The following is a 20,870-nucleotide window of genomic DNA, read 5'->3' on the forward strand; positions in this document are numbered from 1 at the left end:
CATAATTACATGCCAAATGATATATCCGACAACTGTATTTTAAAGTTCAGATCTGAGTTTACAATAATCAATCTGGTGAAGCCCTGGCTGTAGAGACAGGAGTTATCTGGAGCTTTTTAAAAAAAGAAACTGGTGGCAACCCGGGTGGCTCAGTGGTTTAGCTCCGCCTTCGGCCCAAGGTGTGATCCTGGAGACCTGGGATCCAGTCCCACATCAGGCTCCCTGCATGGAGTCTGCTTCTCCCTCTGCCTGTATCTCTGCCTCTCTCTCTCTCTCTCTCTCTCTCTCTCTCTCATGAATAAATAAATAAAATCTTTAAAAAAAAAAAAAAAAGAAAGAAAGAAAGAAAGAAAGAAAGAAAGAAAGAAAGAAAGAAAGAAAGAAAGAAACTGGAGAAAACCTGGCTCAATACTTGGCTCCACATCCTGACTTGCTTGGGAATGATCTTGGCACAAATATCTTAAGCTGGCACAGTCAGTCCAGGCCCACAACTGGGGCAGGGAGAGAGAATCAGAAGCGCCAATATGCTATGATGGTACCTGATATGGTGAGAGCAGGGAGAGGTTGTTCTCAAAATAGTGGAAATGGGCCAGAAAGGAGTCCGCACTCATGGCATCAATGTGGAAGCATGTCATACCTTTGACCAGCTGCCCTGTGCTGGAAAACAGAACAAGGGACCCAGGAGAAGAAGGGGTTTGAGAGGGGAGAGGAAGGCACGGGGTTGGGAGGGGAGAGGAATGAAGGGGCAAGAGAAAGCAGGTCTAATGGGGCATGGGTACAGACGGGACTGTCCAACTGTCCTTCCTGGGAAATTAGGCTCTGAAGGACTCATCAGCCCCCAGACAGATTACATTCACCTACCTCAGGAGCTCCTTAGGCCTTCTGGTTGACTTTGACAGAAGCTCATACAGGAACAAGGCCTGAAGGAAGAGAATGATTGCTGGCATGGATGGAGCACTCACTCACTCACCATGATGAGCACACTGTGTGCCTAGCAGCTGGAGGCCCTATTGGGAAGACATACTACTCACCCATTTTATAGATGGGTTAATGGAGGCTTAATAGGCTATGTTATTTACCCAGGCCACATAATTGCTAAGTGGTAGAGTGAGGATTTGAACCAGTGTCAGAGTGATTGCAGAACACATGCTCTCACACCTGGAGGATCCTCGATGCTTTAGAACATGAATGAGAAGCAAAACCATTGGGCAGCAAGGCTGGATGGAGGTTTACTTCCTATGATTTGTAAAGCTACTGACTAGTTGAGGACCTTCCATAGTGTCTATGCCCATGCCCACCTGCTAGCTTCCAGGAAGCAAAAGCAGAAGAGTTGGATGAATAGACCAGGATGTGCTAGAAAGTACTATCAATTAAGTAACTCCTGCTTGCAGCACATGCTCTCCTCCAATCCTCCCAGATGGGCACTCTAGAAGAACAATACCTAGGAGGCAAGGGAGCCATTTGTTTTAAGGAATGTAATTTTACAGAATACCTAACTTGCAGATGTGATCAAGTATGACATTCATCTATTTTATAGACTCTGAAACTTTGAATATAATTCCCCAAGCAGAATAAATTATGAGCCAGCATTAGGCAGTGGCATCTGACATGGCAGGCAGGCCCAGGAGAAAGGAACAGCTAGGGACGTAAGTCCCTGAGGCTCTCTGTGTGGCCCCAGATATTTTCTCAGGCACAGGATCAAGTTCTGCGACCCCGCCCCATCCCAGTCTTCCCTGTCACAGGAAACAGCAACTCCATCAGCTCAGCTGCTGAGACCAAAATGTCTGGAAGACATCTGTGGTAGGATGTGTTTTCCAAAGTGGCCATAAATTTTCTATCCAATATGCTCTTCTAGGACCTTCCAGAACTACTACCCCATCAAGAGGTAGAGTCTGTGTCTTCTCTGCTTGAGGCTGGGGAGAGGGGAGGCTTGGTGACTGCCTCTGCAGATAGTGCAAGGCAGAGGTGACCGCTACATGACTTCCAAGGCGAGGTCACCAAAGGTGACACTGGTTCTCATGGTGTTTTCCCCTGGCAATCCTGAACCACCCACAGAAAGCCAGCCACCCTGAAGCCACCATTCGGAAATGTATGCAGTTCCTGGGGCTACCATAACGAATTACCATGACCTTGATGGCTGAAAACAATAGAAATCGTTTCTTCTGAGTTCTGGACACCAGAAGTCAAAACTCAAGGTGTCAGCGGGACAGGGCTCCCTCCAAATACTGTAGGGGAGAATCCTTTCTTCCCTCTCTCAGCTTCTGGTGGCTCCGAGTAGTCCTACCTTTGGCTTTATCACTCAGGTCTCTGCCTTCATCTTCACATGGCTTCCTGTGTGTCCGTCCAGTCTCTTTTGTCTATATCTCTCTGCTGCCTAGGTCACCCTTCTAATAAGGACTCTTGTCATTGGATTTAGGGCCTGCTCAGATAACTGAGGCTGGTCTCATCTTGAGATCCATAACTGAATTAAATTTGCAAAGACTATTCTTCTCAATCAAGGCCACATTCCCACACACACGTTTTGGGTGGACCTTTATTTGGCAAGGGCTCCATTCGGCGATTACACGGAGAGACCACACGCAGGTGGAGAGAGATGCCCCCAGCTCTTTGAGGATGCATCCAGACTGGATGCTAATGCAGACTGCTAATGCAGCCATTAGTTACCACCTGCATTGCCACCACCTAGTCCAAGCCATTGCTGTCTCGTCTGCATTACACAATAGCCCCCTGACTGATGTCCTTGCGTCTACCCTTGCTCTCAATTCCATCTCCCTGCAGCAACCTCGGGATTCTCTGCAAACAGAAATCAGATCAAATCCCTTCTCATATCCTCCAATGGCTCCTCTGTTCACCCACACTAGCAGGAAGTCCTCACAGTGGTCCCCAAGGTCCCAAAGATCAGCCCCTCCATAACCTGAGAATGGGGAGGTCGTCTCTGGTTACCCCATCTAAAAGAGCTCACTAAAAAAAATAAATAAATAAATAAATAAATAAATAAATAAATAAATAAATAAAAATAAAAGAGCTCACTGCCCATCTTCTTGAGCTCCTTCCCCATTCTGAATTATGTCCTCCTTAGCACTCATCAGCACGTAGAGGAGCACGGGTTTTACTTATTAATCTTGTGTCCCATCTGTTTCCCTCAATAGAGTGGAAGCTCCGAGAGGGCAGGCATTTTGGACTATTTTGTTCACAGCTGCATCCCCAGCACTGCAAACAGTGCCCAGGATGAACATTTGATGAGTGAATAAAATGCAGAGCTAACTGAGTGAGAAGGAAGTCGAGAGAGCTGCAGTGTATCAGCTCCAAAGCATAGTCCTCCCCAAGTGGCCTCAGCACTGGCAGCACTTAATGATACATGCAATAAGCACTAACAATTCCAGTACACTGCCATGCGCTGGGTGGTACAAAGATACATCTTGTAATCACTGATTCTCTTGAAACTATCCCCATTTCAGGGTGCCGGAGTGGTGCAGTTGGTTAAGCGTCCAATTCTTGATTTCTGCTGAGGTTATGATCTCCAGGCTATGAGATCGAAGCCCATGTTGGGCTCTATGTTCAATGTAGAGTCTGCTTAAGATTCTCTCTCTCCCTCTTCCCCTCTCCTCCCCTCCCCCCCCACAGGCATGCGTGTGCTCTCTCTCTCTCCCTCAAATAAATAATTAAAAAAAAAAAACTATCCCCATTTCACACATGAGAAAACTGAGGCCAAGTGAGAAGTAGTAACCCCAAAATTAATCAATGGCAGCACCTAAATACATGCTCAGATCTTCGTCAACTTCTTAACATTACACTGTTCTGCCTCCTGAGCATAATCACACAGAAATAAATTTTTTTTTACCAAATTCACCTGGAAACAGAACTTTCCCACAAGGCAGAGAGTCATAAATCCAGGGATAATCTGGGCATCATAATTGTGACATTCTGATTTATAATAAGAAATATGTATTTGGGGGCGCCTGGGTGGCTCAGTTGGTTAAGCGTCTGCCTTCAACTCAGGTCATGATTCGTGGGTCCTGGGATCAAGCCCCATGTTGGGCTCCCTGCTCAGCAGAGAGTTTGCTTCTCCCTCTCCCTCCCCCTCCCCTTGCTTGTGCTCTCTTGCTCTCTCTCTACCAAAAAAATAAATAAAATCTTAAAATATATATATTTTGTCTTATCTCCTTTTCTGGCACCAGCTCCTAAAATGCTGGGAATTTCCTAGGTGAGGAGAGCAATCAAGCCCTTTTCTGGAATGCACATGAGGGTGGAAGGATGTCACTGGAAGAACCAAACACAGTATTGGGGGTTTGGAACTTTCAATCCCACCTCCAGCCTCCAGAGAGAGGAGAAGGGCTGGATGCTGAACCCATTATCAATGGCCGATGATTTCATCAAGCATCCCTAGGTGATAAAGCCTCCATAAAGACCCAAAAGCACTGGGTTGGGAGAGCCTCCACTTGATGAACACATGTAGGTGCTAGGAGGGTGGCACATCTGGGGTGGCACATGGAAGCTCTGCATCCATTCCCCAACCCTCATCGTATGCATCTCTTCCATCTGGCTGTTCCTGAGTTATATCCTTTCATTTTTTTATATCCTTTTATAATAAACTGATGATCTAGTAAGTAAAATGTTTCTCTGACTTCCACGAGCCACTCTACCAAGCTAATCAAACCGAAGTGGGGGCAGTGCAGTCACTGGAACCTTCAATCCACAGCTGGTAGGTCAGAAACACTGAAGACAATGAGGACTTGTGACTGGCATCTGAAGTTGAGGGGCAGGGCATGAAGTATTGTAGGACTAAACTCTTAACCTGTGGGATCTGATGCTGTCACCAGGTATGCAGGGTCAGAATTGAGTTGAATTGTAAGGACACCCAGCTGATATCAGAGTATTCATCATGGGCGTGGGGAACCCACATGCTACCAACACATGCATCCAAATTGATGTCAGAACCCTTAATGGTCATACCTGACTCCTCCGAAGCTCCTTTTCCTTTAGGACTGTAGTGTTAAATCCGGGTTCCCTCCGTAAATCGAAGAGAGACACTTCCTTAAAGAAAGCCCCTTGTATTTCCACAATACCTGAGGTAGTATCTCCTGCTTCGATCATCTGCAAAGAATGAGAATAAACATAACAACCTTGTGGAAGGTGCACTGAACTTTGGGTAAGGGCCAGGCACTGTGTCAGTGCTTCATGGCCCATAAAATTCTACCATATCTGCTCAGCAACCCTATGAGGTGGGGGACTATCTTTACCCCCATTTTGCAGGTAAGGAAACTGAGGCTTAATAAGTAATTGGTTGAAAGTTGGTAAAGAAGGTTTAAGCACAAGTCTGTCTTATTCCAGAACCCATAGTCTATTTTAACCAGATGTGCTATTGTTATCTGCAAGATGTTAGCATTTGAAGCCAAAATCCTTGGGTTTGGTTTCCTGACAGATTTTGCAACTGGATGCAGCAGGTCTTATAGAATAGGATGCCCAAAGACCCACTGCCAAGTGAGAAAGAGAAACATAGGTGTGATTTTGGATCATGGGAGGGGATTTCAGAAGCACTCTGGGAAACTCAGGGTTCATTCTGAGATTTGAAAAACAAACTTTCAGAACATTATTCTATCAAGAAACATTATTCTATCAAGTCTTCCAGATTCACCTGGTAAGGAAGGCACCAGGGTCTGGGAAAAAATATAGCATGATCCTTGGGTCGCTTGGGTGGCACAGTCAGCTCGCATCTGACTCTTGGTTTTAGCTCAGGTCCTGATCTCAGAGTCATGAGATCAATTCCCATATCAAGCTCAGCATGAAGTCTGCTTGAGATTCTCTCTCCCTTTCTCCCGTTCCCTCTGCCCCTCCTACTCACATTCTCTCTCTAAAATAAATCTTAAAAAATAAATAAATAAAAAGAAAGAAAGAAAGATATATAGCATGACCCAAGAGGCTCTTTCTGGAAAGGAAGGAAGGTAGGGATCAGGGGAAAGTTTAGAACACACCCTTACCAAAGACTGGGCTAACCCCTGCCCGAGTGAATGGCTCAAAGTCACAGTTCAATTACAAAACCCCAAAATCACATGCTCTGGAGCCACGTGGCTGAGGATCAGATGTCTTCCTCTCACCTTGCTGAGGACACCTTGCTTCTGGGCAGGTGACAAGTCAGACACATGCAAGGAGTTAGTGCTTCTCAGGACCTGCAAGAGGTCCCTGCGATCCATGCCATAGAAGGCCTGGGTGCCAACCCCAGCCAGCAGCACGCCCATCTGGCTGACATTGTAGAAAGACAGCACCTGGGAAGACCAGCCACAAGGGGGATGAGGTTCTTCTCTGGTTCCTCATCTGGCAGACACTTACCCCACTGCATGCTGGGTATCTGGATGGGCACTAGGGAGCTCTTCCTTCCTTCTATCAGGAAAGAGAGTCAATATCAAAATCTGACACACGAGGCAAGGGCTTTACCAGGGGAGTACTATGCTGTCTGAGGCCACTGCACAAATATCACAAAGTGATGACCCTGGCACCACAGTTAGCCAGGCAATGGGCTTTTGTGTGTGTATTTAACTTGAACAAGCTGACAATATTTTTTAAATTGGGGAAATTTCCAATAAAATCCAGGTTTGAGTGACTTGTTTTTTTAGTTTGATTTTTTAAAAAGAAATCTGAACACCAGGCAATACAAGGCCTACTTTAGCAACAACTGGCAAGAAGTGACCAGCAGCTGCCCCTTGAGGTCAGTGGTGGAGCTCTCAGTTCACCCAGCCTCACTCCCTCGTACAGTGCCCCAAGGCAGCCCATTTTTCTCATTATGTCACCTGACATAACAAAGCTCCATGCTCATCTATCACCATATAGAAGCTTCTAGTTGAAATACATGTTTTGAGATATGGGTCTGGTATTTTATGACAAATATGATTATAGCTGTCTGCCCCATCAGAAACTCTACTCATTTTTTCTCCTTTCTTTAGAGTAAAGATTCTAGATGGTTTTCCATATAATCAGTGACATTTATTCCTTAGTCCTGTAAGAACCCAGTTGAGTGTTTTGCCTGCTATGCTCTATAGAATGCATAGTCTCTACTGTCCCCAAGGAAGGCAAGACCTTTTGAGCTCTTGGTTTCTTCACAACAATCACCTCACAACTCTGTAGGAAAAGTTGGACACTAGGAAAGAGACAAGCCACTTTGTCCAAGACTAGAAGGAACAACACAGTCTCCCTCAGGTCCCTAAAATCGAATGCACAGAAAACTGTGCAAGTAGATTCATGTGGCCCAAGTCAAAACAGAGGAAGGCTGCAAAGCCTTAAAACTAAGTTGTCATGAGGCTAGAAGGGACAAGAAGAATTGGCTAGCCTTGGCCTTGAGTCAGAAAGTAAGAATGGATAGACCATGTTCCTTTCTTTTTTTTTTTTTTTTTTTAATTTTTATTTATTTATGATAGTCACAGAGAGAGAGAGAGAGAGAGAGGCAGAGACACAGGCAGAGGGAGAAGCAGGCTCCATGCACCGGGAGCCCGACGTGGGATTCGATCCCGGGTCTCCAGGATCGCGCCCTGGGCCAAAGGCAGGCGCTAAACCACTGCGCCACCCAGGGATCCCTAGACCATGTTCATGGTGCCATACTGGAGGCAATTAGCATGGTAGTTAAGCAAGCAGACTCTAAAGCCAGACATCCTGAGGTCAATCCCAGCTGTGTCCTTTTGTGGAACACAAAAGGAATTTGGCAATTCCCTTACACACTCTGTGCCTCTCATGAATGACATGGAAAATCAAGGTTATAACACACTACTAACCTCAAAGGGTTGTTGAGAACATTGAATGGTTAACTCACACCCACATCTGGCACACAGGAAATACCTAATGAATATTTGTTATTATTGTCATCTTGGAATTGGTTCCCAATCCAGTCCTCATGAACTAGACTGCAGCCTGGGACATGACTATGAGACAGAGAGAGCAGAACACCAAAATGTTTAGGGACTCAGGGCTCTGGAGCCCCTTCTACTGAGTCCAGGGCAGAGAGATGATTTCCCCAGGATAAAAGACTCATTTCCCACCCCAGGAGCATCCAGAGGATGGACTAAGGCTCCTGTCTCCTCTAAATAAGACCTTCTGCAAGGACAATTCCCTCCCTGCAGCACAAAATGAATAAAATAGCATTATGTCCCATCCCAGGAAGAGTGATGTGTTTCCAGGCTCAACAAGCCAAAAAAAAAAAAAAAATCCTGGGAGGGATCCCAACCTTTGCTCATAACACAACAGTAGCTACCACTCATTGAGCTCATACTCTAGGTCACATGTTCCAACCTCTTCCTGTGTACTGATCCACATAATCCTTGCAGCCATCCTACAGGAAAGGTGCTATCATTATCCCCATCCTACAAATAGGGAAACTGAGTCAAAAAGAAGTTAAGCCAATTGTCCAGCTAGTAAACAGCAGAGCAAGTCCTCTTTGGCACTATCTTCTTACCGACTGGCTATCCTTGTGTATCACCATGGGTCCTTGGGTCTCAGAGGATTTAAAAAAAGAGTTCAAAGCTCCAACTGACCTTCTCATGGGCCAAGTATTTGGCAGACAAGATGATGACCTGGCTCTTGGCCCAGCCTGAGACCTGGTTGAGGGTGGAGATGGCACCATGCACAGCCTCAGGGGAGAGGGATTCCAGTTGACTATGGGTCAAGCCCACAACCGCATCCGACAAAGAGCCCAGAGTCTCATTGAGGGTCTGGTTCTCCGTGGCAATGTCCAGGAGGTCAGCTTTGAGCTGGAAGGGGAGCAAGCTGGCATGAGGGTGGACAACAAGCAGGAGAGTGACTCCCTCTTGCCCATGCCCTGAGGTAGTCACAACACCCTTCCCCATCCGACCCTCTCATCGAGCCCTGGCCAGACAATGAGTTGCCCTGGACTGAGAGGACCACTTTCTCTGGCCTTGACCTTAATCGGCCGCAAATTCACTTTGTGCTTCATTTAAATATCAATTTGCTATTAAATCAACCTTGAAACATAGCAGAAGGAAATTTTGTTCATTTTGTCCATAACTCTACCACACACACTTTCATAATATCCGTTTTCCTTTTGTGACCTTGAACTCTGCATCCATATACATGGCTGTTCTTCTTTCATGAAATACCCAGGGTGTTCTTCATGATAATATATATAATCCTGGTAAAAATAATTTTCAACAGTAACAAGAAAGTAAAAGTCTCTGGAAACTCCTACCTCATAAAAATAACTAAGATTGGGGCGCCAGGGTGACTCAAGTTGGTTAAGCAGTCAACTCTTGATTTTGGCTTAGGTCATGATCTTGGGATCCTGGGATCAAGCTCTGCATCGAGCTCCCTGCTTAGCAGAGGGTCTGCTTCTCCCTCTGCCTTTCCCCCTTTCCCTGAACCCCTGCTCATGCTCGTTCTTTCTCTCTTTCAAATGCAATCTTTTAAAACAATTAGTAAACTACAGCATGTAGCTTTCGCATAGTCGTACTATGAATGGCAGTGCAATTTTCCATATTTTTTACTTCTGTCTTACACAGATTTTCTCGTAACTGGGATCGCCTTAATGATTATTTTATTATGCTATACCTATTATGCTATACCTATAACTATATCTAGTTATAATTAAGTGTGCTTCCTAACCACTTCCAGTAAAGAAGGTGATAAAGTCACCTATTGTAACATGACCTCTGTACCTAAAAATGAGAAAGGTTCATGTTTTAACACCTGAAGTTGTGAGAACAGTATATTCTTATTAGAAGAGTGCGCACAAGTGTACCAGGCAATACTGAAATGGCCACTGGGGGGCAGCAGCGTGAAGTGAAAGAAAGCTGTCACAACCTCTGGGTTCTCCAAATTCTGCAGCTCCTCTTCCCAGGGGCTCAGCTTCCACCTGTAAGACGGTGGCATGTGCTAGAGCAGTGCTTCTCAAAGCACTGTGGTCCTTGACCAACAACATCACCTGCAACCTTGTTAGAAATGCAGATTCTCAGGCCCTACCCTGGCCCTCCTGAACCAGAGATGCTGAACATGAGGCCCACCAATCTGTATTTTAATAAGCCCTCCAGGTGACTCTGATGTACCCCCTGGTCTGAGAAGTACTGAGCTAGGTGATCTCAAAGTGTACTCTCATATCTTAGTTGTACTGGACTTCCTTCTTGGTCAGGGAGGCCACAGCATTCACTTTCTGATGTTTCATTTGAGTTTGCTTGAAAGGGAGCCTTTTCCTTGAAAATAAATATATGCACTGGTCACGATAATGATGACTATGTGTGTGAAAAACTACTTATGTGTGAAAAACTACTGCAGAATTATTGATGGTATTTTTTAAGATTTTATTTATTTATTCATGAGAGACACAGAGAGAAAGAGAGAGAGTCAGAGACACAGGCAGACAGAGAAGCAGGCTCCAAGCAGGGAGCCCAACGTGGGGACTCGATCCTGGGACTCCAGGATCAGGCCCTGGACTGAAGGTGGCGCTAAACCGCTGAGCCACCCGAGCTGCCCAATTATGGATGGTATTATCAAAATTTTCTTTTTTTTACATTTTAAATAGGCTCCATGCCTAACACGGGACTCAAACTCAACTGTGAAATCAAGAGTTGCATGCTCCACCCACTGAGCCATCCAGGTGCCCCAGAATTTTAATATTGCTCTCACATCACCTTTTCAATAAAAAAAAAATGGAAAGGGCCAAAAATGTAAGAGAAGCAGGTGGAATTGACATCTTAAGGGAAGAAAGGATAGAGAGATGGAGAGAGAAGGGAAATGAAAAAGTCCTTCTGTGCCAGGTTGTCCAGAACTTCAGTCTAGGAACTCAATAAATACACTCTAATCCAGTGCTCTCAACCCCGGCTGCACTGGAATCATGTGAGGATCTTTTTAAACATACCATTCCCTGACCAATAACTCAAGAATCTCTGGGGATGGGAGCACCTAGGTGGATCAGTTGTTGAGTGTTTGCCTTCAGCTCAGGGCATGGTGATCCCAGGGTCCTAGGATCAAGTCCTGCATGGGCTCCCCTCTGGGAGCCTATTTCTCCTTCTGCCTATGTCTCTGTGTCTCTCATGAATGAATAAATAAAATTGTTTTTAAAAAAAGAGGGAATCTCTGGGGATGGAGCTGGTAGGGTGGTGCTACTAATGCAAAGCCAGGTTTGAGAACCTCACATTATCTCCTTGCTGTTCCAAGCACGGTCACTGGACAGCTGCTTCAGCATTGCCTGGAAGTTTGCTGGAAGTGCAGTCTCCAGAGGCACCTGGGTGGCTCAACTGGTTAAGTGTCTGCCTTCAACTCAGGTCCTGATCCCAGCGTCCTGGGAGCCACATATCTTTGAGCCACATATCTTTGGGCTCCCTGCTCCTCCCTCTCCCTCTGCTCCCCCCACCCACCCACTTGTGTGTTCTCTCTTCTCTCTTAAATAATAAAATCAGAAGAAAGAAGAAAGAAGAAAGAAGAAGAAGGAGGAGGAGGAGGAGAAGGAGGAGAAGAAGAAGGAGAAAGAAGAAGGAGAAGAAAGGAGAAGAAGGAGGAGGAGGAGGAGGAAGAAGAAGAAGAAGAAGAAGAAGAAGAAGAAGAAGAAGAAGAAGAAGAAGAAGAAGAAGAAGAAGAAGAAGAAGGAGAAGAAGAAGAAGAATCTCCACTCAGACCCACTGAATCAGAATCCACATTGAAGACCCCAGGTGATCCTTATGCACAGTTAAGTTTAAGAGGGCCACTCTAAATTTTTATCTATCACAGGTTTTCCCTTATACTGCTTTATGTCATTTCTTCCCATCTAAGCTCATCCCAGGATTTGGGATGCCATCTGCCTTGGCTAGACCTAGATCCTGATGAAACCTACATGTTTTCTCTCAAAGGCCAGACAACAGAATGCCTGGGTGGCTCAGTGGCTGAGCATCTGCCTTCAGCTCAGGGCGTGATCCCGGGGTCCTGGGATCGAGTCCCACATCGGGCTCCCTGCAGGGAGCCTGCTTCTCCTTCTGCCTATGTCTCTGCCTCTCTCTGTGAGTCTTTCATGAATATATAAATAAAATATTTTTTTAAAAAAAAAAGGCCAGAAAAGACTCTCCTCCCCATTTCTCTGGCCATTTCCCCAGGGCTCTGCACCCCATTATACCTTCTGAACCCCAGCCTGGAAGCCCCTCAGATGGCTGCACTTGATCATCTGGTGAAGGAGGACTTGGGCCACTGTGACGTCCAGCAAATCCAGGTCATTGTAGAAACAGACTAGCAGCCCCAACCTGTGTGGGAAGATAAGGGGACTCAGAGCTGGGGGCTCAGAACTGGGAGACACAGACACAGTCCCTCCCACACAGACCAGGAGTCAAGGTCAGAGCAGCTACTGCAAGCCAGGGATTGTGCCAAGCCCCATGCCCGGATCACCCCATCACAGCCACCCTACAAGGTAGATGCCTTTATCAACCCCATTTCACAGAAAGGCAGACAGACTCAGAGCATGCAAACAACTTGCCCAAGACAAGTAGAGAAGCCAGGACTCAAATCTAGACCCATCCAACTCTGTCATCTCTCCTCCCAGGGCAGTAAGGGGCACAAAGAAAGCATGATGCTGACTTAGCCACAGAAAACTCCCCATATTCCACATAGAGGTAAAGGTTTGCCCGCCCTGACAGATTCTCTGAGGCAGATTATTTCCAAGATGGTTTACAACCTACACCCCCAAATGATGATGACTTTGAAAGGAAAGAGAAAGACAAGATGCGTAACAGTGTTAAGGACAGAGGTAGGATTTGAACCCTGGTCTAGCTGGGAGCACCGTACTTAGTAGTTAAGAGCACAGTGTCAGGGATACCTGGGTGACTCAGCGGTTCAGCGTCTGTCTTTGGCTCAGAGCATGATCCCAGGGTCCTGGGATTGAGTACCACACTGGGCTTCCTGCAGAGAGCCTGCTTCTCCCTCTGCCTATGTCTCTGCCTCTCTCTGTGTGTCTCCCATGAAAAAATAAATAAAATCTTTAAAAAAAAAAAAAAGAGCATAGCGTCAGGCCAACAAGAGTTTGAAGCCCAGCTGTAGGGGATGTTCGATCCAACAATAAACTTCTCTGCAAGCCTGCTGCATGCACAATTGAGCAGTCCGCACTCTGTGCTACAGTAATCATAATAAATATGATGAACGGAGGAATCAGGAGTACTGTGAGGGTTCAATGGGAAGAGCCACAGGAACTAATCAGCATTCTTCCTCATGGATGCCAAGCACTCCTTCATTAATGGATGCGTTTAGAGTTAATATGAAATCTATTCAATGCAGCATGGCTGGACCGCCTGGTTGACCATGCTCAACCTGGATGGATACTCTCAGAAAGACACTGACAAGCTCAGACATGTCCACAGGAGAGCATTCAGGTCAGCAGAAGGATTTGAAACTGTGTCGGAAGAGAAAAGACTGAGGGGATGTGAAGACTGAATATTAACAACCACATTAAGAATAATTAATATGTCATGAGCACCTACTGTGTGTCAGGTGGATGTAATCCTTACTAGGACCTTAATGAGGTAGGCAGATAGTTATCTCTTATTTTATACATGGGGAAATGGAGGTCGGGAGAGGTAAACTGACAGCCAAAAATTACACAACTAATATGTGCCAGAGCCAGGATTATACTCAGGAGGGCTGGCTCCACGTTCCATGTTCTGAACCACTAAGTTACTTTTATACAATCACAGAAAAAGGGGATCCATGCTTATAGGTAAAAGTTACTAGGGATGGGGAAGAAGGTGTCATAGTTTCATATAAGAATATTCTCTACAAGTGACTTTTTGACAAAATTTAAGGTACTATGGTGATGCCAGAGGAAGCACTGTGACATGTGCCCTGAGAGACTGACAGATAGTTAGACAGTGCTCACCACCCTTCCCCACTGCATGTTCCCTCCTGCTAATATTCAAACCCCTCCTGGAATCATCAAGTACCCAGCTCTTGGCCCTCCTCCCCTGCTGGAAATCATTCCTGGAGGGTCATGTTTCAATCACTGAATTCTAGAGCTGATGTCATCTGTGGGTCCCCCCACCTAAGAATCTGGATAACAAGAGGTTCACAAATATGGGGACCCAAAAGCTCTTTCCAATGCTCAACCCACCCTAATGGAAATTACACACTGACCATGGAATGGACAGAGTACTGAGTATTTAAAATATTCTATTTCCATGCTCAGCGCTGGAATCTTAGCACTTGAAAAGACTGCATAAAATGCCTGGCACAGAAGATGCTCAGAAAACCTTAGTTCACCCCACGCCACTTCATACCCCCTGCAAAGGGTCTTTCTTTGGGGGAAATGCCTTGCCTCATGTGCACAGAGATGTGGAGCTACTTAAAGAGATGAACCAGAGGCATCTGGGTGGCTCAGTAGGTGAGCATCTGCCTTTGGCTCAGGTCATGATCTCAGGGTCCTAGGATCGAGCCTTGCATTGGGCTCCTCACAGGGAACCTGCTTCTCCCCTTGCCTATGTCTCTGCTTTTCTCTGTGTGTCTCATGAACAAATAAATTTTTAAAATCTTTTTTAAAATTAAAAAAATTAAAAAATAAAATAAAATTAAATTAAATTAAAAAAATTAAGAGATGAACCAGCCACTTCCCTTCCCTCCCAAGGTCCTCTGCTGCTCAGAGGAAGCTGGTGCTTAGGTCACATTTTGGGAAACAACTCTGAGGACCCAGAGCCCCTGCCCCTTGCCTGTGAATGGTGGAGATATTCCTCATGTCAAAGCTGGAGGAGCTGATCCTCTCCAAAAACGCCTGGGCCAGTTCAGGTGTGATGTCATAAACTGTGTCCAGCTGCTTGGTGGCATTGTCATAGCTGATAAACAGCCCAATCTGATGGACAAGGACAGGAAGATCAGTGAGGAAGGGTGACGTGACCCCAAGCAGCCCCGCCCCAGTGGTCCATGCTGTGACCCATCCCAGAGACTCAGAGATGCCCAGTTCCCATTGGCCCTGATTTCTCAGTGGTCTGTAACAACTGTTTTAGCTTCCTCTTCAAGCCAACTGTTATTTAGCAAAGTGCTATATTTTAGTATCCAAGCCCCTGAACTCTTGGAAAGCTAATGTTTGCACATTTATTTGTAGATTTGTTATATTGAGGTCAGAGAATGTGGCCCACAAATGTTGCACTTGGGGGAATCAGGGTTTTTTTGTTTGTTTTTTTAAGTAGATGAATGAGTTTACAAATGGGCCTCGGGTGATGAAAAGAGAGTGTGTTCCCTTGGTAAGATACAAATATACAGGTAGATAGATTCAATTTTGTTTAATATACCATTCAGATTCCTTCTGTTCTTGTTCATTTTCCATCTACGTGTGCAACGGTGTCAAGTTGAAATCCCCTATCTCTCTATGCACTGTTATTCTGTGCTGGTAAAGTTGTCTCTCCCTTATGGATTCTATTCTTTATCCATATAAAAGTCCCCCTTAGCATCAGTACTCTGTGGCTTCACCTCCTTTCTTTTTTTTTTTTTCTTCACCTCCCTTCTCTACACTTTTAGATGATGAAGAAAAGTTGCAAATGACCTCTTGATCTTAGATATTCCTCCCCAGGGGTCCAGCTTTCTAACAATTTAATTTCTATCCAACTTCTGGGAGTTCACTCATTATTGGGAGAGCAAAACTGAGATTTAATCCATTTTAAAAACTGAGGATTATAAAATTGAAAGATGTTTGAAATATTCTCAACCTCCGAGGTGAAAAGAGAAATCTAGATATGTCAACTGTACTTCAATTAAAATTTTTTTTAATTTTTCTTAAAGGACGCCTGGGTGGCTCAGTGATTGACCATCTGCCTTCGGTTCAGGGTGTGATCCTGGAATCCTGGGATCAAGTCCCACATCAAGCTCCCCACAGGGAGCTTGCTTCTCCCTCTGCCTATGTCTCTGCCTCTCTCTCTCTCTCTCTCTTTCTCTCTCTCTCTCTGGGTCTCTCATGAATAAATAAATAAAATCTTTAAAAAAATTTTTTCTTAAAAAGGACAACCTGGCTCTGTCTTCGGTTTCATCATAAGCAGACATTGTTGGATCAACTGGCCCTTGAACAAGCCAGTCGTTTGATACAAACACTTCTCTCACTGGCCAGGAGAAAGGTAAGGCACATATGATAAAAATTGCAGGCAAGCCCCAAAGTCTTTATGAATGTCTCCCTGTTGGCAGCATGCTTTAGAGGCTGCATTCCAGAATCATGTTGCCCAAGGGATGTTAGTGTCATTAGGTCAACATCAAGAGGAGAGAGACAGGCTGACCAGTGAGTGAAAGTAACCTTACAACTTGTTTATTTCTCAACTGTAAAGTCTACAGTTAAAATCCAATCATTCCTCATGATGAAATAGCTATCAATAGAAGTAGCTATAAATTGAAATTGTTAGTAATCCAGGATTCATTTGACTTGAGTTCATCCTTTCAAGGACCAGAAACTCTATAGCTATTGTCCTTGGCCTTTCTTGACTACAAAAATACCCTGAAATGATTTTTGGTTCACGGCCAACATTTTCTTTTTATCATGTTTGTTCACATCAGAGCTTTCTTTATCTATAATTCTTTTTCTTCTCTTGGCTCTTCTACACTAAACACAACCTGATGACCAACCACTTGAGGCCTCATCCTGAGAGTTTTCTTCAGAGACTCAAGATATATTGGCTGAGGTGGGTATCCAATTTTCCAGGGCATGGTAACTTGGCTGGCTGAACTTGAGAGGTTTAGAATACACCTTACCCCAGATGGCTTGGTGATGGGACATGTAAATGTACGTGTCCAACTTACTTCCACAGGACTAATTTTCACAATTTCTTCAAGTGATAGGTGAACCATGTATCTCCCCAAAATCCACAAGTTTTCTGCACTGACCCATGAAACAGAGTCATCTGCAAAAATAAATAAATACATAAATGTAGAAATATGTAAATAAATAAATAAATGCCTCTGCCTGGTATGGATAGTCAAAAACATCTTTGATATCAGGACCTTCTTACTATATTCATTAATTCATTCAACAACCATTCATGGACAGCCTTCTACCTCTGAGACATATGTTACACACTGGCAATCACAGATGCCAGCCCCCTGAGGCCTTGTTCCGCAGCAGCATGGTCCACCTGGGAACTTGTTAAAAATGCAGATTATTTGGGGGCACCTGGGTGGTGCGGCTGGTTAAGCCTCAGACTGTTGATTTTGGCTCAGGTCATGATCTCAGAGTCGTGAGATTGAGCCCTGCATCAAGCTTTGTACCCATTGTGGAGTCTGCTATGTCCCCCTCACCTTCTCTCTGCTCCTCCCCACCCCTCTAAAACTTGCTCATTCTCTCTCTCTCTCTCCCTCTCTTTCTCAAATAAATAAAATCTTGTTTTAAAGATTCCTTTTTAAAATGCAAATTATTTTAATAGTAAAAGATCACAGAATATAGTTTTACTTTTAGTTCACTTAGTTACTAAATAATCTAGCAATTGACTCTCTTTTATTACCACCAGTAACAATCATTATCAGCCTTATTGATTAGCACCAGGTTATAGTATTTGAGCCAAACCACCTACTCATCCTTCCTCATATGACCCCAAATGTTCTCCAAATCTTCTCTCACAGACACTTCTCATCTACTATAATGCCTTTGCCCTCACTCTTCTGCTCCAAAATCCTATCTTCAAAATGAGCTCAAACGTTTCCTCTTCCCTAAAGCCTCATCTTATCTCCTCAGCCATCAGTAATAATATCTCCATCCTCTGAATTCCCAGAAGGCTCTGCCACTCTGTTCAGGCATCTGAAATTGCTCACCAGAGAGATGTCAGTGGGACTGTAAGAAAAATCTTGTCCAGGATCCATTTGCCCCCATTGCCTCCAATTCTTTGGTAAAAGATTCTTGGACACAACACCATTATGTTGGTGGCATTTTGGAGAAATGGAAGAAGCAGAGGAGCAGGGTACAGTGACTCCATCACCAAGAATTGTTGCAAAAAGCCAAGGGCAATGACTCTCATGCCCAGACCAGATGGTGAAGTCAGCTGCTATATGGGTTGGGTCACAAGAACAACAGGGTGCCTTCCCAACCTGGGAATCAGAGCTATGGGTGAACACAGGTACACACCCTAGGATCCCCTATATGAGACGACATCTCTGGACAATTGACTCGGTTATTAGAAGGGTAGTCCTAGAAGGCTAGAGAATTGAGTGGGGGCAGGGGGGGAATCACTAAATTCATCAAGAACCAAGTTAAGGGATGCCTGGTGGCTCAGTAGTTGAACCTCTGCCTTCTGCCAGGGAGTGATCCTGGGCTCCTGAGATCCAGCCCCACATTGAGCTCCCCGCAGGGAGCCTGCATCTCCCCCTTCCTATGTCTCTGCCTCTCTCTCTGTGTGTGTCTCATGAATAAATAAATAAAATCTTTAAAAAAAAAAAAAACAAGTTGAGCTGCTAATTTTAAATTCATTATAAAGCATGAATTGTATTTCTGCAGACCAAGGACCCCAAAGATTTGGGTATTTTCAACACCCAAAGTATTTCCAGTAACCTCGAGGAACGTCATGAAAAATAAAAAGTTTAAAGTCCAAACAGAATTCATTTTAATTCACTCTAGTATAATAATGAAACACAGCATATAGGAATTTTAGAAGGAAAATCTGTCTCTAATTAAATTCTGGCAATAAGGACTGAGGGAAGTCTAGAGGGTGAGTGGCTCTCTCAGGGTTACACAGTGCGAGACTCAGATTTCTGGAGGCCGTAAATATGCATCAGGCAGAGGGAATTTTGCTAGGCACTGAAGACATTGATTATTCTGTTGTTGAACACCCCTTATATACACAGCTCAGAGCTCAATTCCAGGAAAAGGATTGATTGGCCCTCACTATACTCTGATCCCACAGGCTTCCTTTATGTTTCCCCAAAACACTGAGCTCATTCCCACACCAGAGCCTCTGTGTTTGCTGTTCCCCTGCCTGCAACACCCTTCCCTCAGACCCGCACAGCACCCACTCCATTTCTCATTTTGGTCTCAGTGCAAATGTCAGGTCCTCTCTGATTTCTTAATCCAAGGTTGGCAAACTACAGCCCACGGGCCAAATTCAGCCCACCACCTGCTCTTGTAAATAAAGGCTGCGAGCTTGGTTTTTTACACTTTTAAATACTTGGAAGTAAAATCAAAAGAAGACAATGTTGTGGCATGTGACAATTATGAAATCTCAATTTGGGGGCCCTTAAATAAGGCTCAGCTATTGACACAGCCATTGCCTGCTCATCTGTTGTCAGTATCTGCTTTAGAGAGGGAACATCAGAGTTGATTCACTCAGCCAGACTACAGGCCCATGGAGCCTAAAATATTTACACTGACTCTTTATAGAAAAGGTTGGCCAAGTTCTATTTTATTTTATCCATTTTATTTTCTTCATAGCACCTACTGGTACCTGAACCATCTCTCTCTCTATCTCTCTCTCTCTCTTTCTCTCTCTCTCTGCCTCTCTTTCTCTCTAATTTGCTGGCTTAAAACGTTTTTCCCCCTTCCCTCCCCCAATAAAACAAGAGCTCTATGAGAGCAGAGACTTTGTCTTATCTTCCTCTGTATCTCCAGTGGCTGATACACAGTAGGATTTGGTAAGTGTCAAAAAAAGTGTGTTCTGTTTACATGACTTACATTAAAAACTCAACAAATGGAAGCCATGTGAGACACTGTCTGCATTACTAATCTACACAGCCATTCTTACCTCTCTTTTTTTTCAACTGTAGTAAAGAAAACATAACACAAAATTTACAAATTTAACCATTTGTAAGTGTATGGTTCCATGGTATTAAGTACATTCACTTCGCTGTGCAACCATCAACACCATCCATCTCCAGCACATTTTCATCTTCCAAAACCAAAACTCTGTCCCCAAGAATTAACAACTCCCCAGTTTCCCCTCCTTCCAGCCCCTGGCAACCACCATTCCTATTTTCCAGCTCCATGACTTTGACTCCCCTAATACACATCTGCAAAATAAATGAATCTTGACCTATTTCTGCCTTGGCTGCCAGGAAACTTCGCGCTAAATTTCTGTACTTTATTGCCTAGATTTCCTTTTAAAAATTTATCGTGTCCCACTTTAATCCAGATTTATGATACAGATTTTTGAGCCTGAAACCTTACTTTAAAGGTTCTCTTCGAATCTAAGACACTGTCATTATTTACATTCCACTTACAAACTAGGACAGCCCATTGATTGTAAGATGCAGCGGCATTCTTATTTTGCAGACCTGAACATCTGGAAAGTGTATAGATGGAATAGGATATGTGGGGTTTTTTTTAAGATTTTATTTATTTATCTGAGAGGGAAAGTGAGAGAGAAAGCACAAGCCAGAGGAGGGGCAGAGGGAGAAGCAGACTCTCTGCTGGGCAGGGAGCCCCACCTGGAGCTCGGTCCCAGGACCCTGGATCATGACCTAAGCCCAAGGCAGATACTTAACCAACTGAGCCACCCTGGCACCCCTGGGGTATGTGTTTTATTCCATAGGCCACATCAAACCCTTTTTGCAAGGTGTGAAGGATGGGTAAAAATCATAAATGACAATGAAATCAAATCCCTACCTTCAGAAAAGAAGCACCACTTTTAAGGATAGACACTCCCTGAAAAGTGATCCTACCTAGAACCCCAGGCTCACCAGTAGCATTGAAGGACATCTGCAAAATCCCAGTCATCCAGGAATAGAGAGCTCTCTGGGAATGAGCCGAGGTTTGGTCGTAGAGATCTTTGAATACCGCAGATCTAAATGACAAACACAGGCATCAAGTTAAGGAACAAAGAGATGGACTTGAGACATGGTCAAAACAGCCAACATACCCAAAGCTGTCTTGTGTTAAAAAGCCTTCCCACTCCCGGGATCCCTGGGTGGCGCAGCGGTTTGGCGCCTGCCTTTGGCCCAGGGCACGATCCTGGAGACCCGGGATCGAATCCCATGTC

At 44.7% G+C, this 20,870-nt stretch overlaps 1 protein-coding gene across 2 annotated transcripts in view; it reads right to left on the reverse strand.

Moving 5' to 3' along the window:
• The window catches only part of OTOA (otoancorin), a 71,448-nt gene that overhangs the window by 31,785 nt on the left and 18,793 nt on the right, over nucleotides 1–20,870 (reverse strand). Inside the window, exons 9-17 of one of the 2 annotated variants that reach the window (XM_072751358.1) lie at nucleotides 20,572–20,675; nucleotides 16,714–16,814; nucleotides 14,646–14,785; nucleotides 12,077–12,200; nucleotides 8,517–8,732; nucleotides 6,096–6,263; nucleotides 4,954–5,094; nucleotides 862–920; nucleotides 540–657 (exon numbers count right to left, since the gene is read on the reverse strand). In XM_072751358.1, the coding sequence (XP_072607459.1) occupies nucleotides 540–657; nucleotides 862–920; nucleotides 4,954–5,094; nucleotides 6,096–6,263; nucleotides 8,517–8,732; nucleotides 12,077–12,200; nucleotides 14,646–14,785; nucleotides 16,714–16,814; nucleotides 20,572–20,675 (1,171 nt within the window). The remainder of the gene's footprint in view (nucleotides 1–539; nucleotides 658–861; nucleotides 921–4,953; nucleotides 5,095–6,095; nucleotides 6,264–8,516; nucleotides 8,733–12,076; nucleotides 12,201–14,645; nucleotides 14,786–16,713; nucleotides 16,815–20,571; nucleotides 20,676–20,870) is intronic. The other variant, XM_072751359.1, reaches the window with a different exon arrangement.

The sequence above is a fragment of the Vulpes vulpes genome, chromosome 3 (genome assembly GCF_048418805.1).
Source record: "Vulpes vulpes isolate BD-2025 chromosome 3, VulVul3, whole genome shotgun sequence".
Classification (NCBI taxonomy): domain Eukaryota; kingdom Metazoa; phylum Chordata; class Mammalia; order Carnivora; family Canidae; genus Vulpes; species Vulpes vulpes.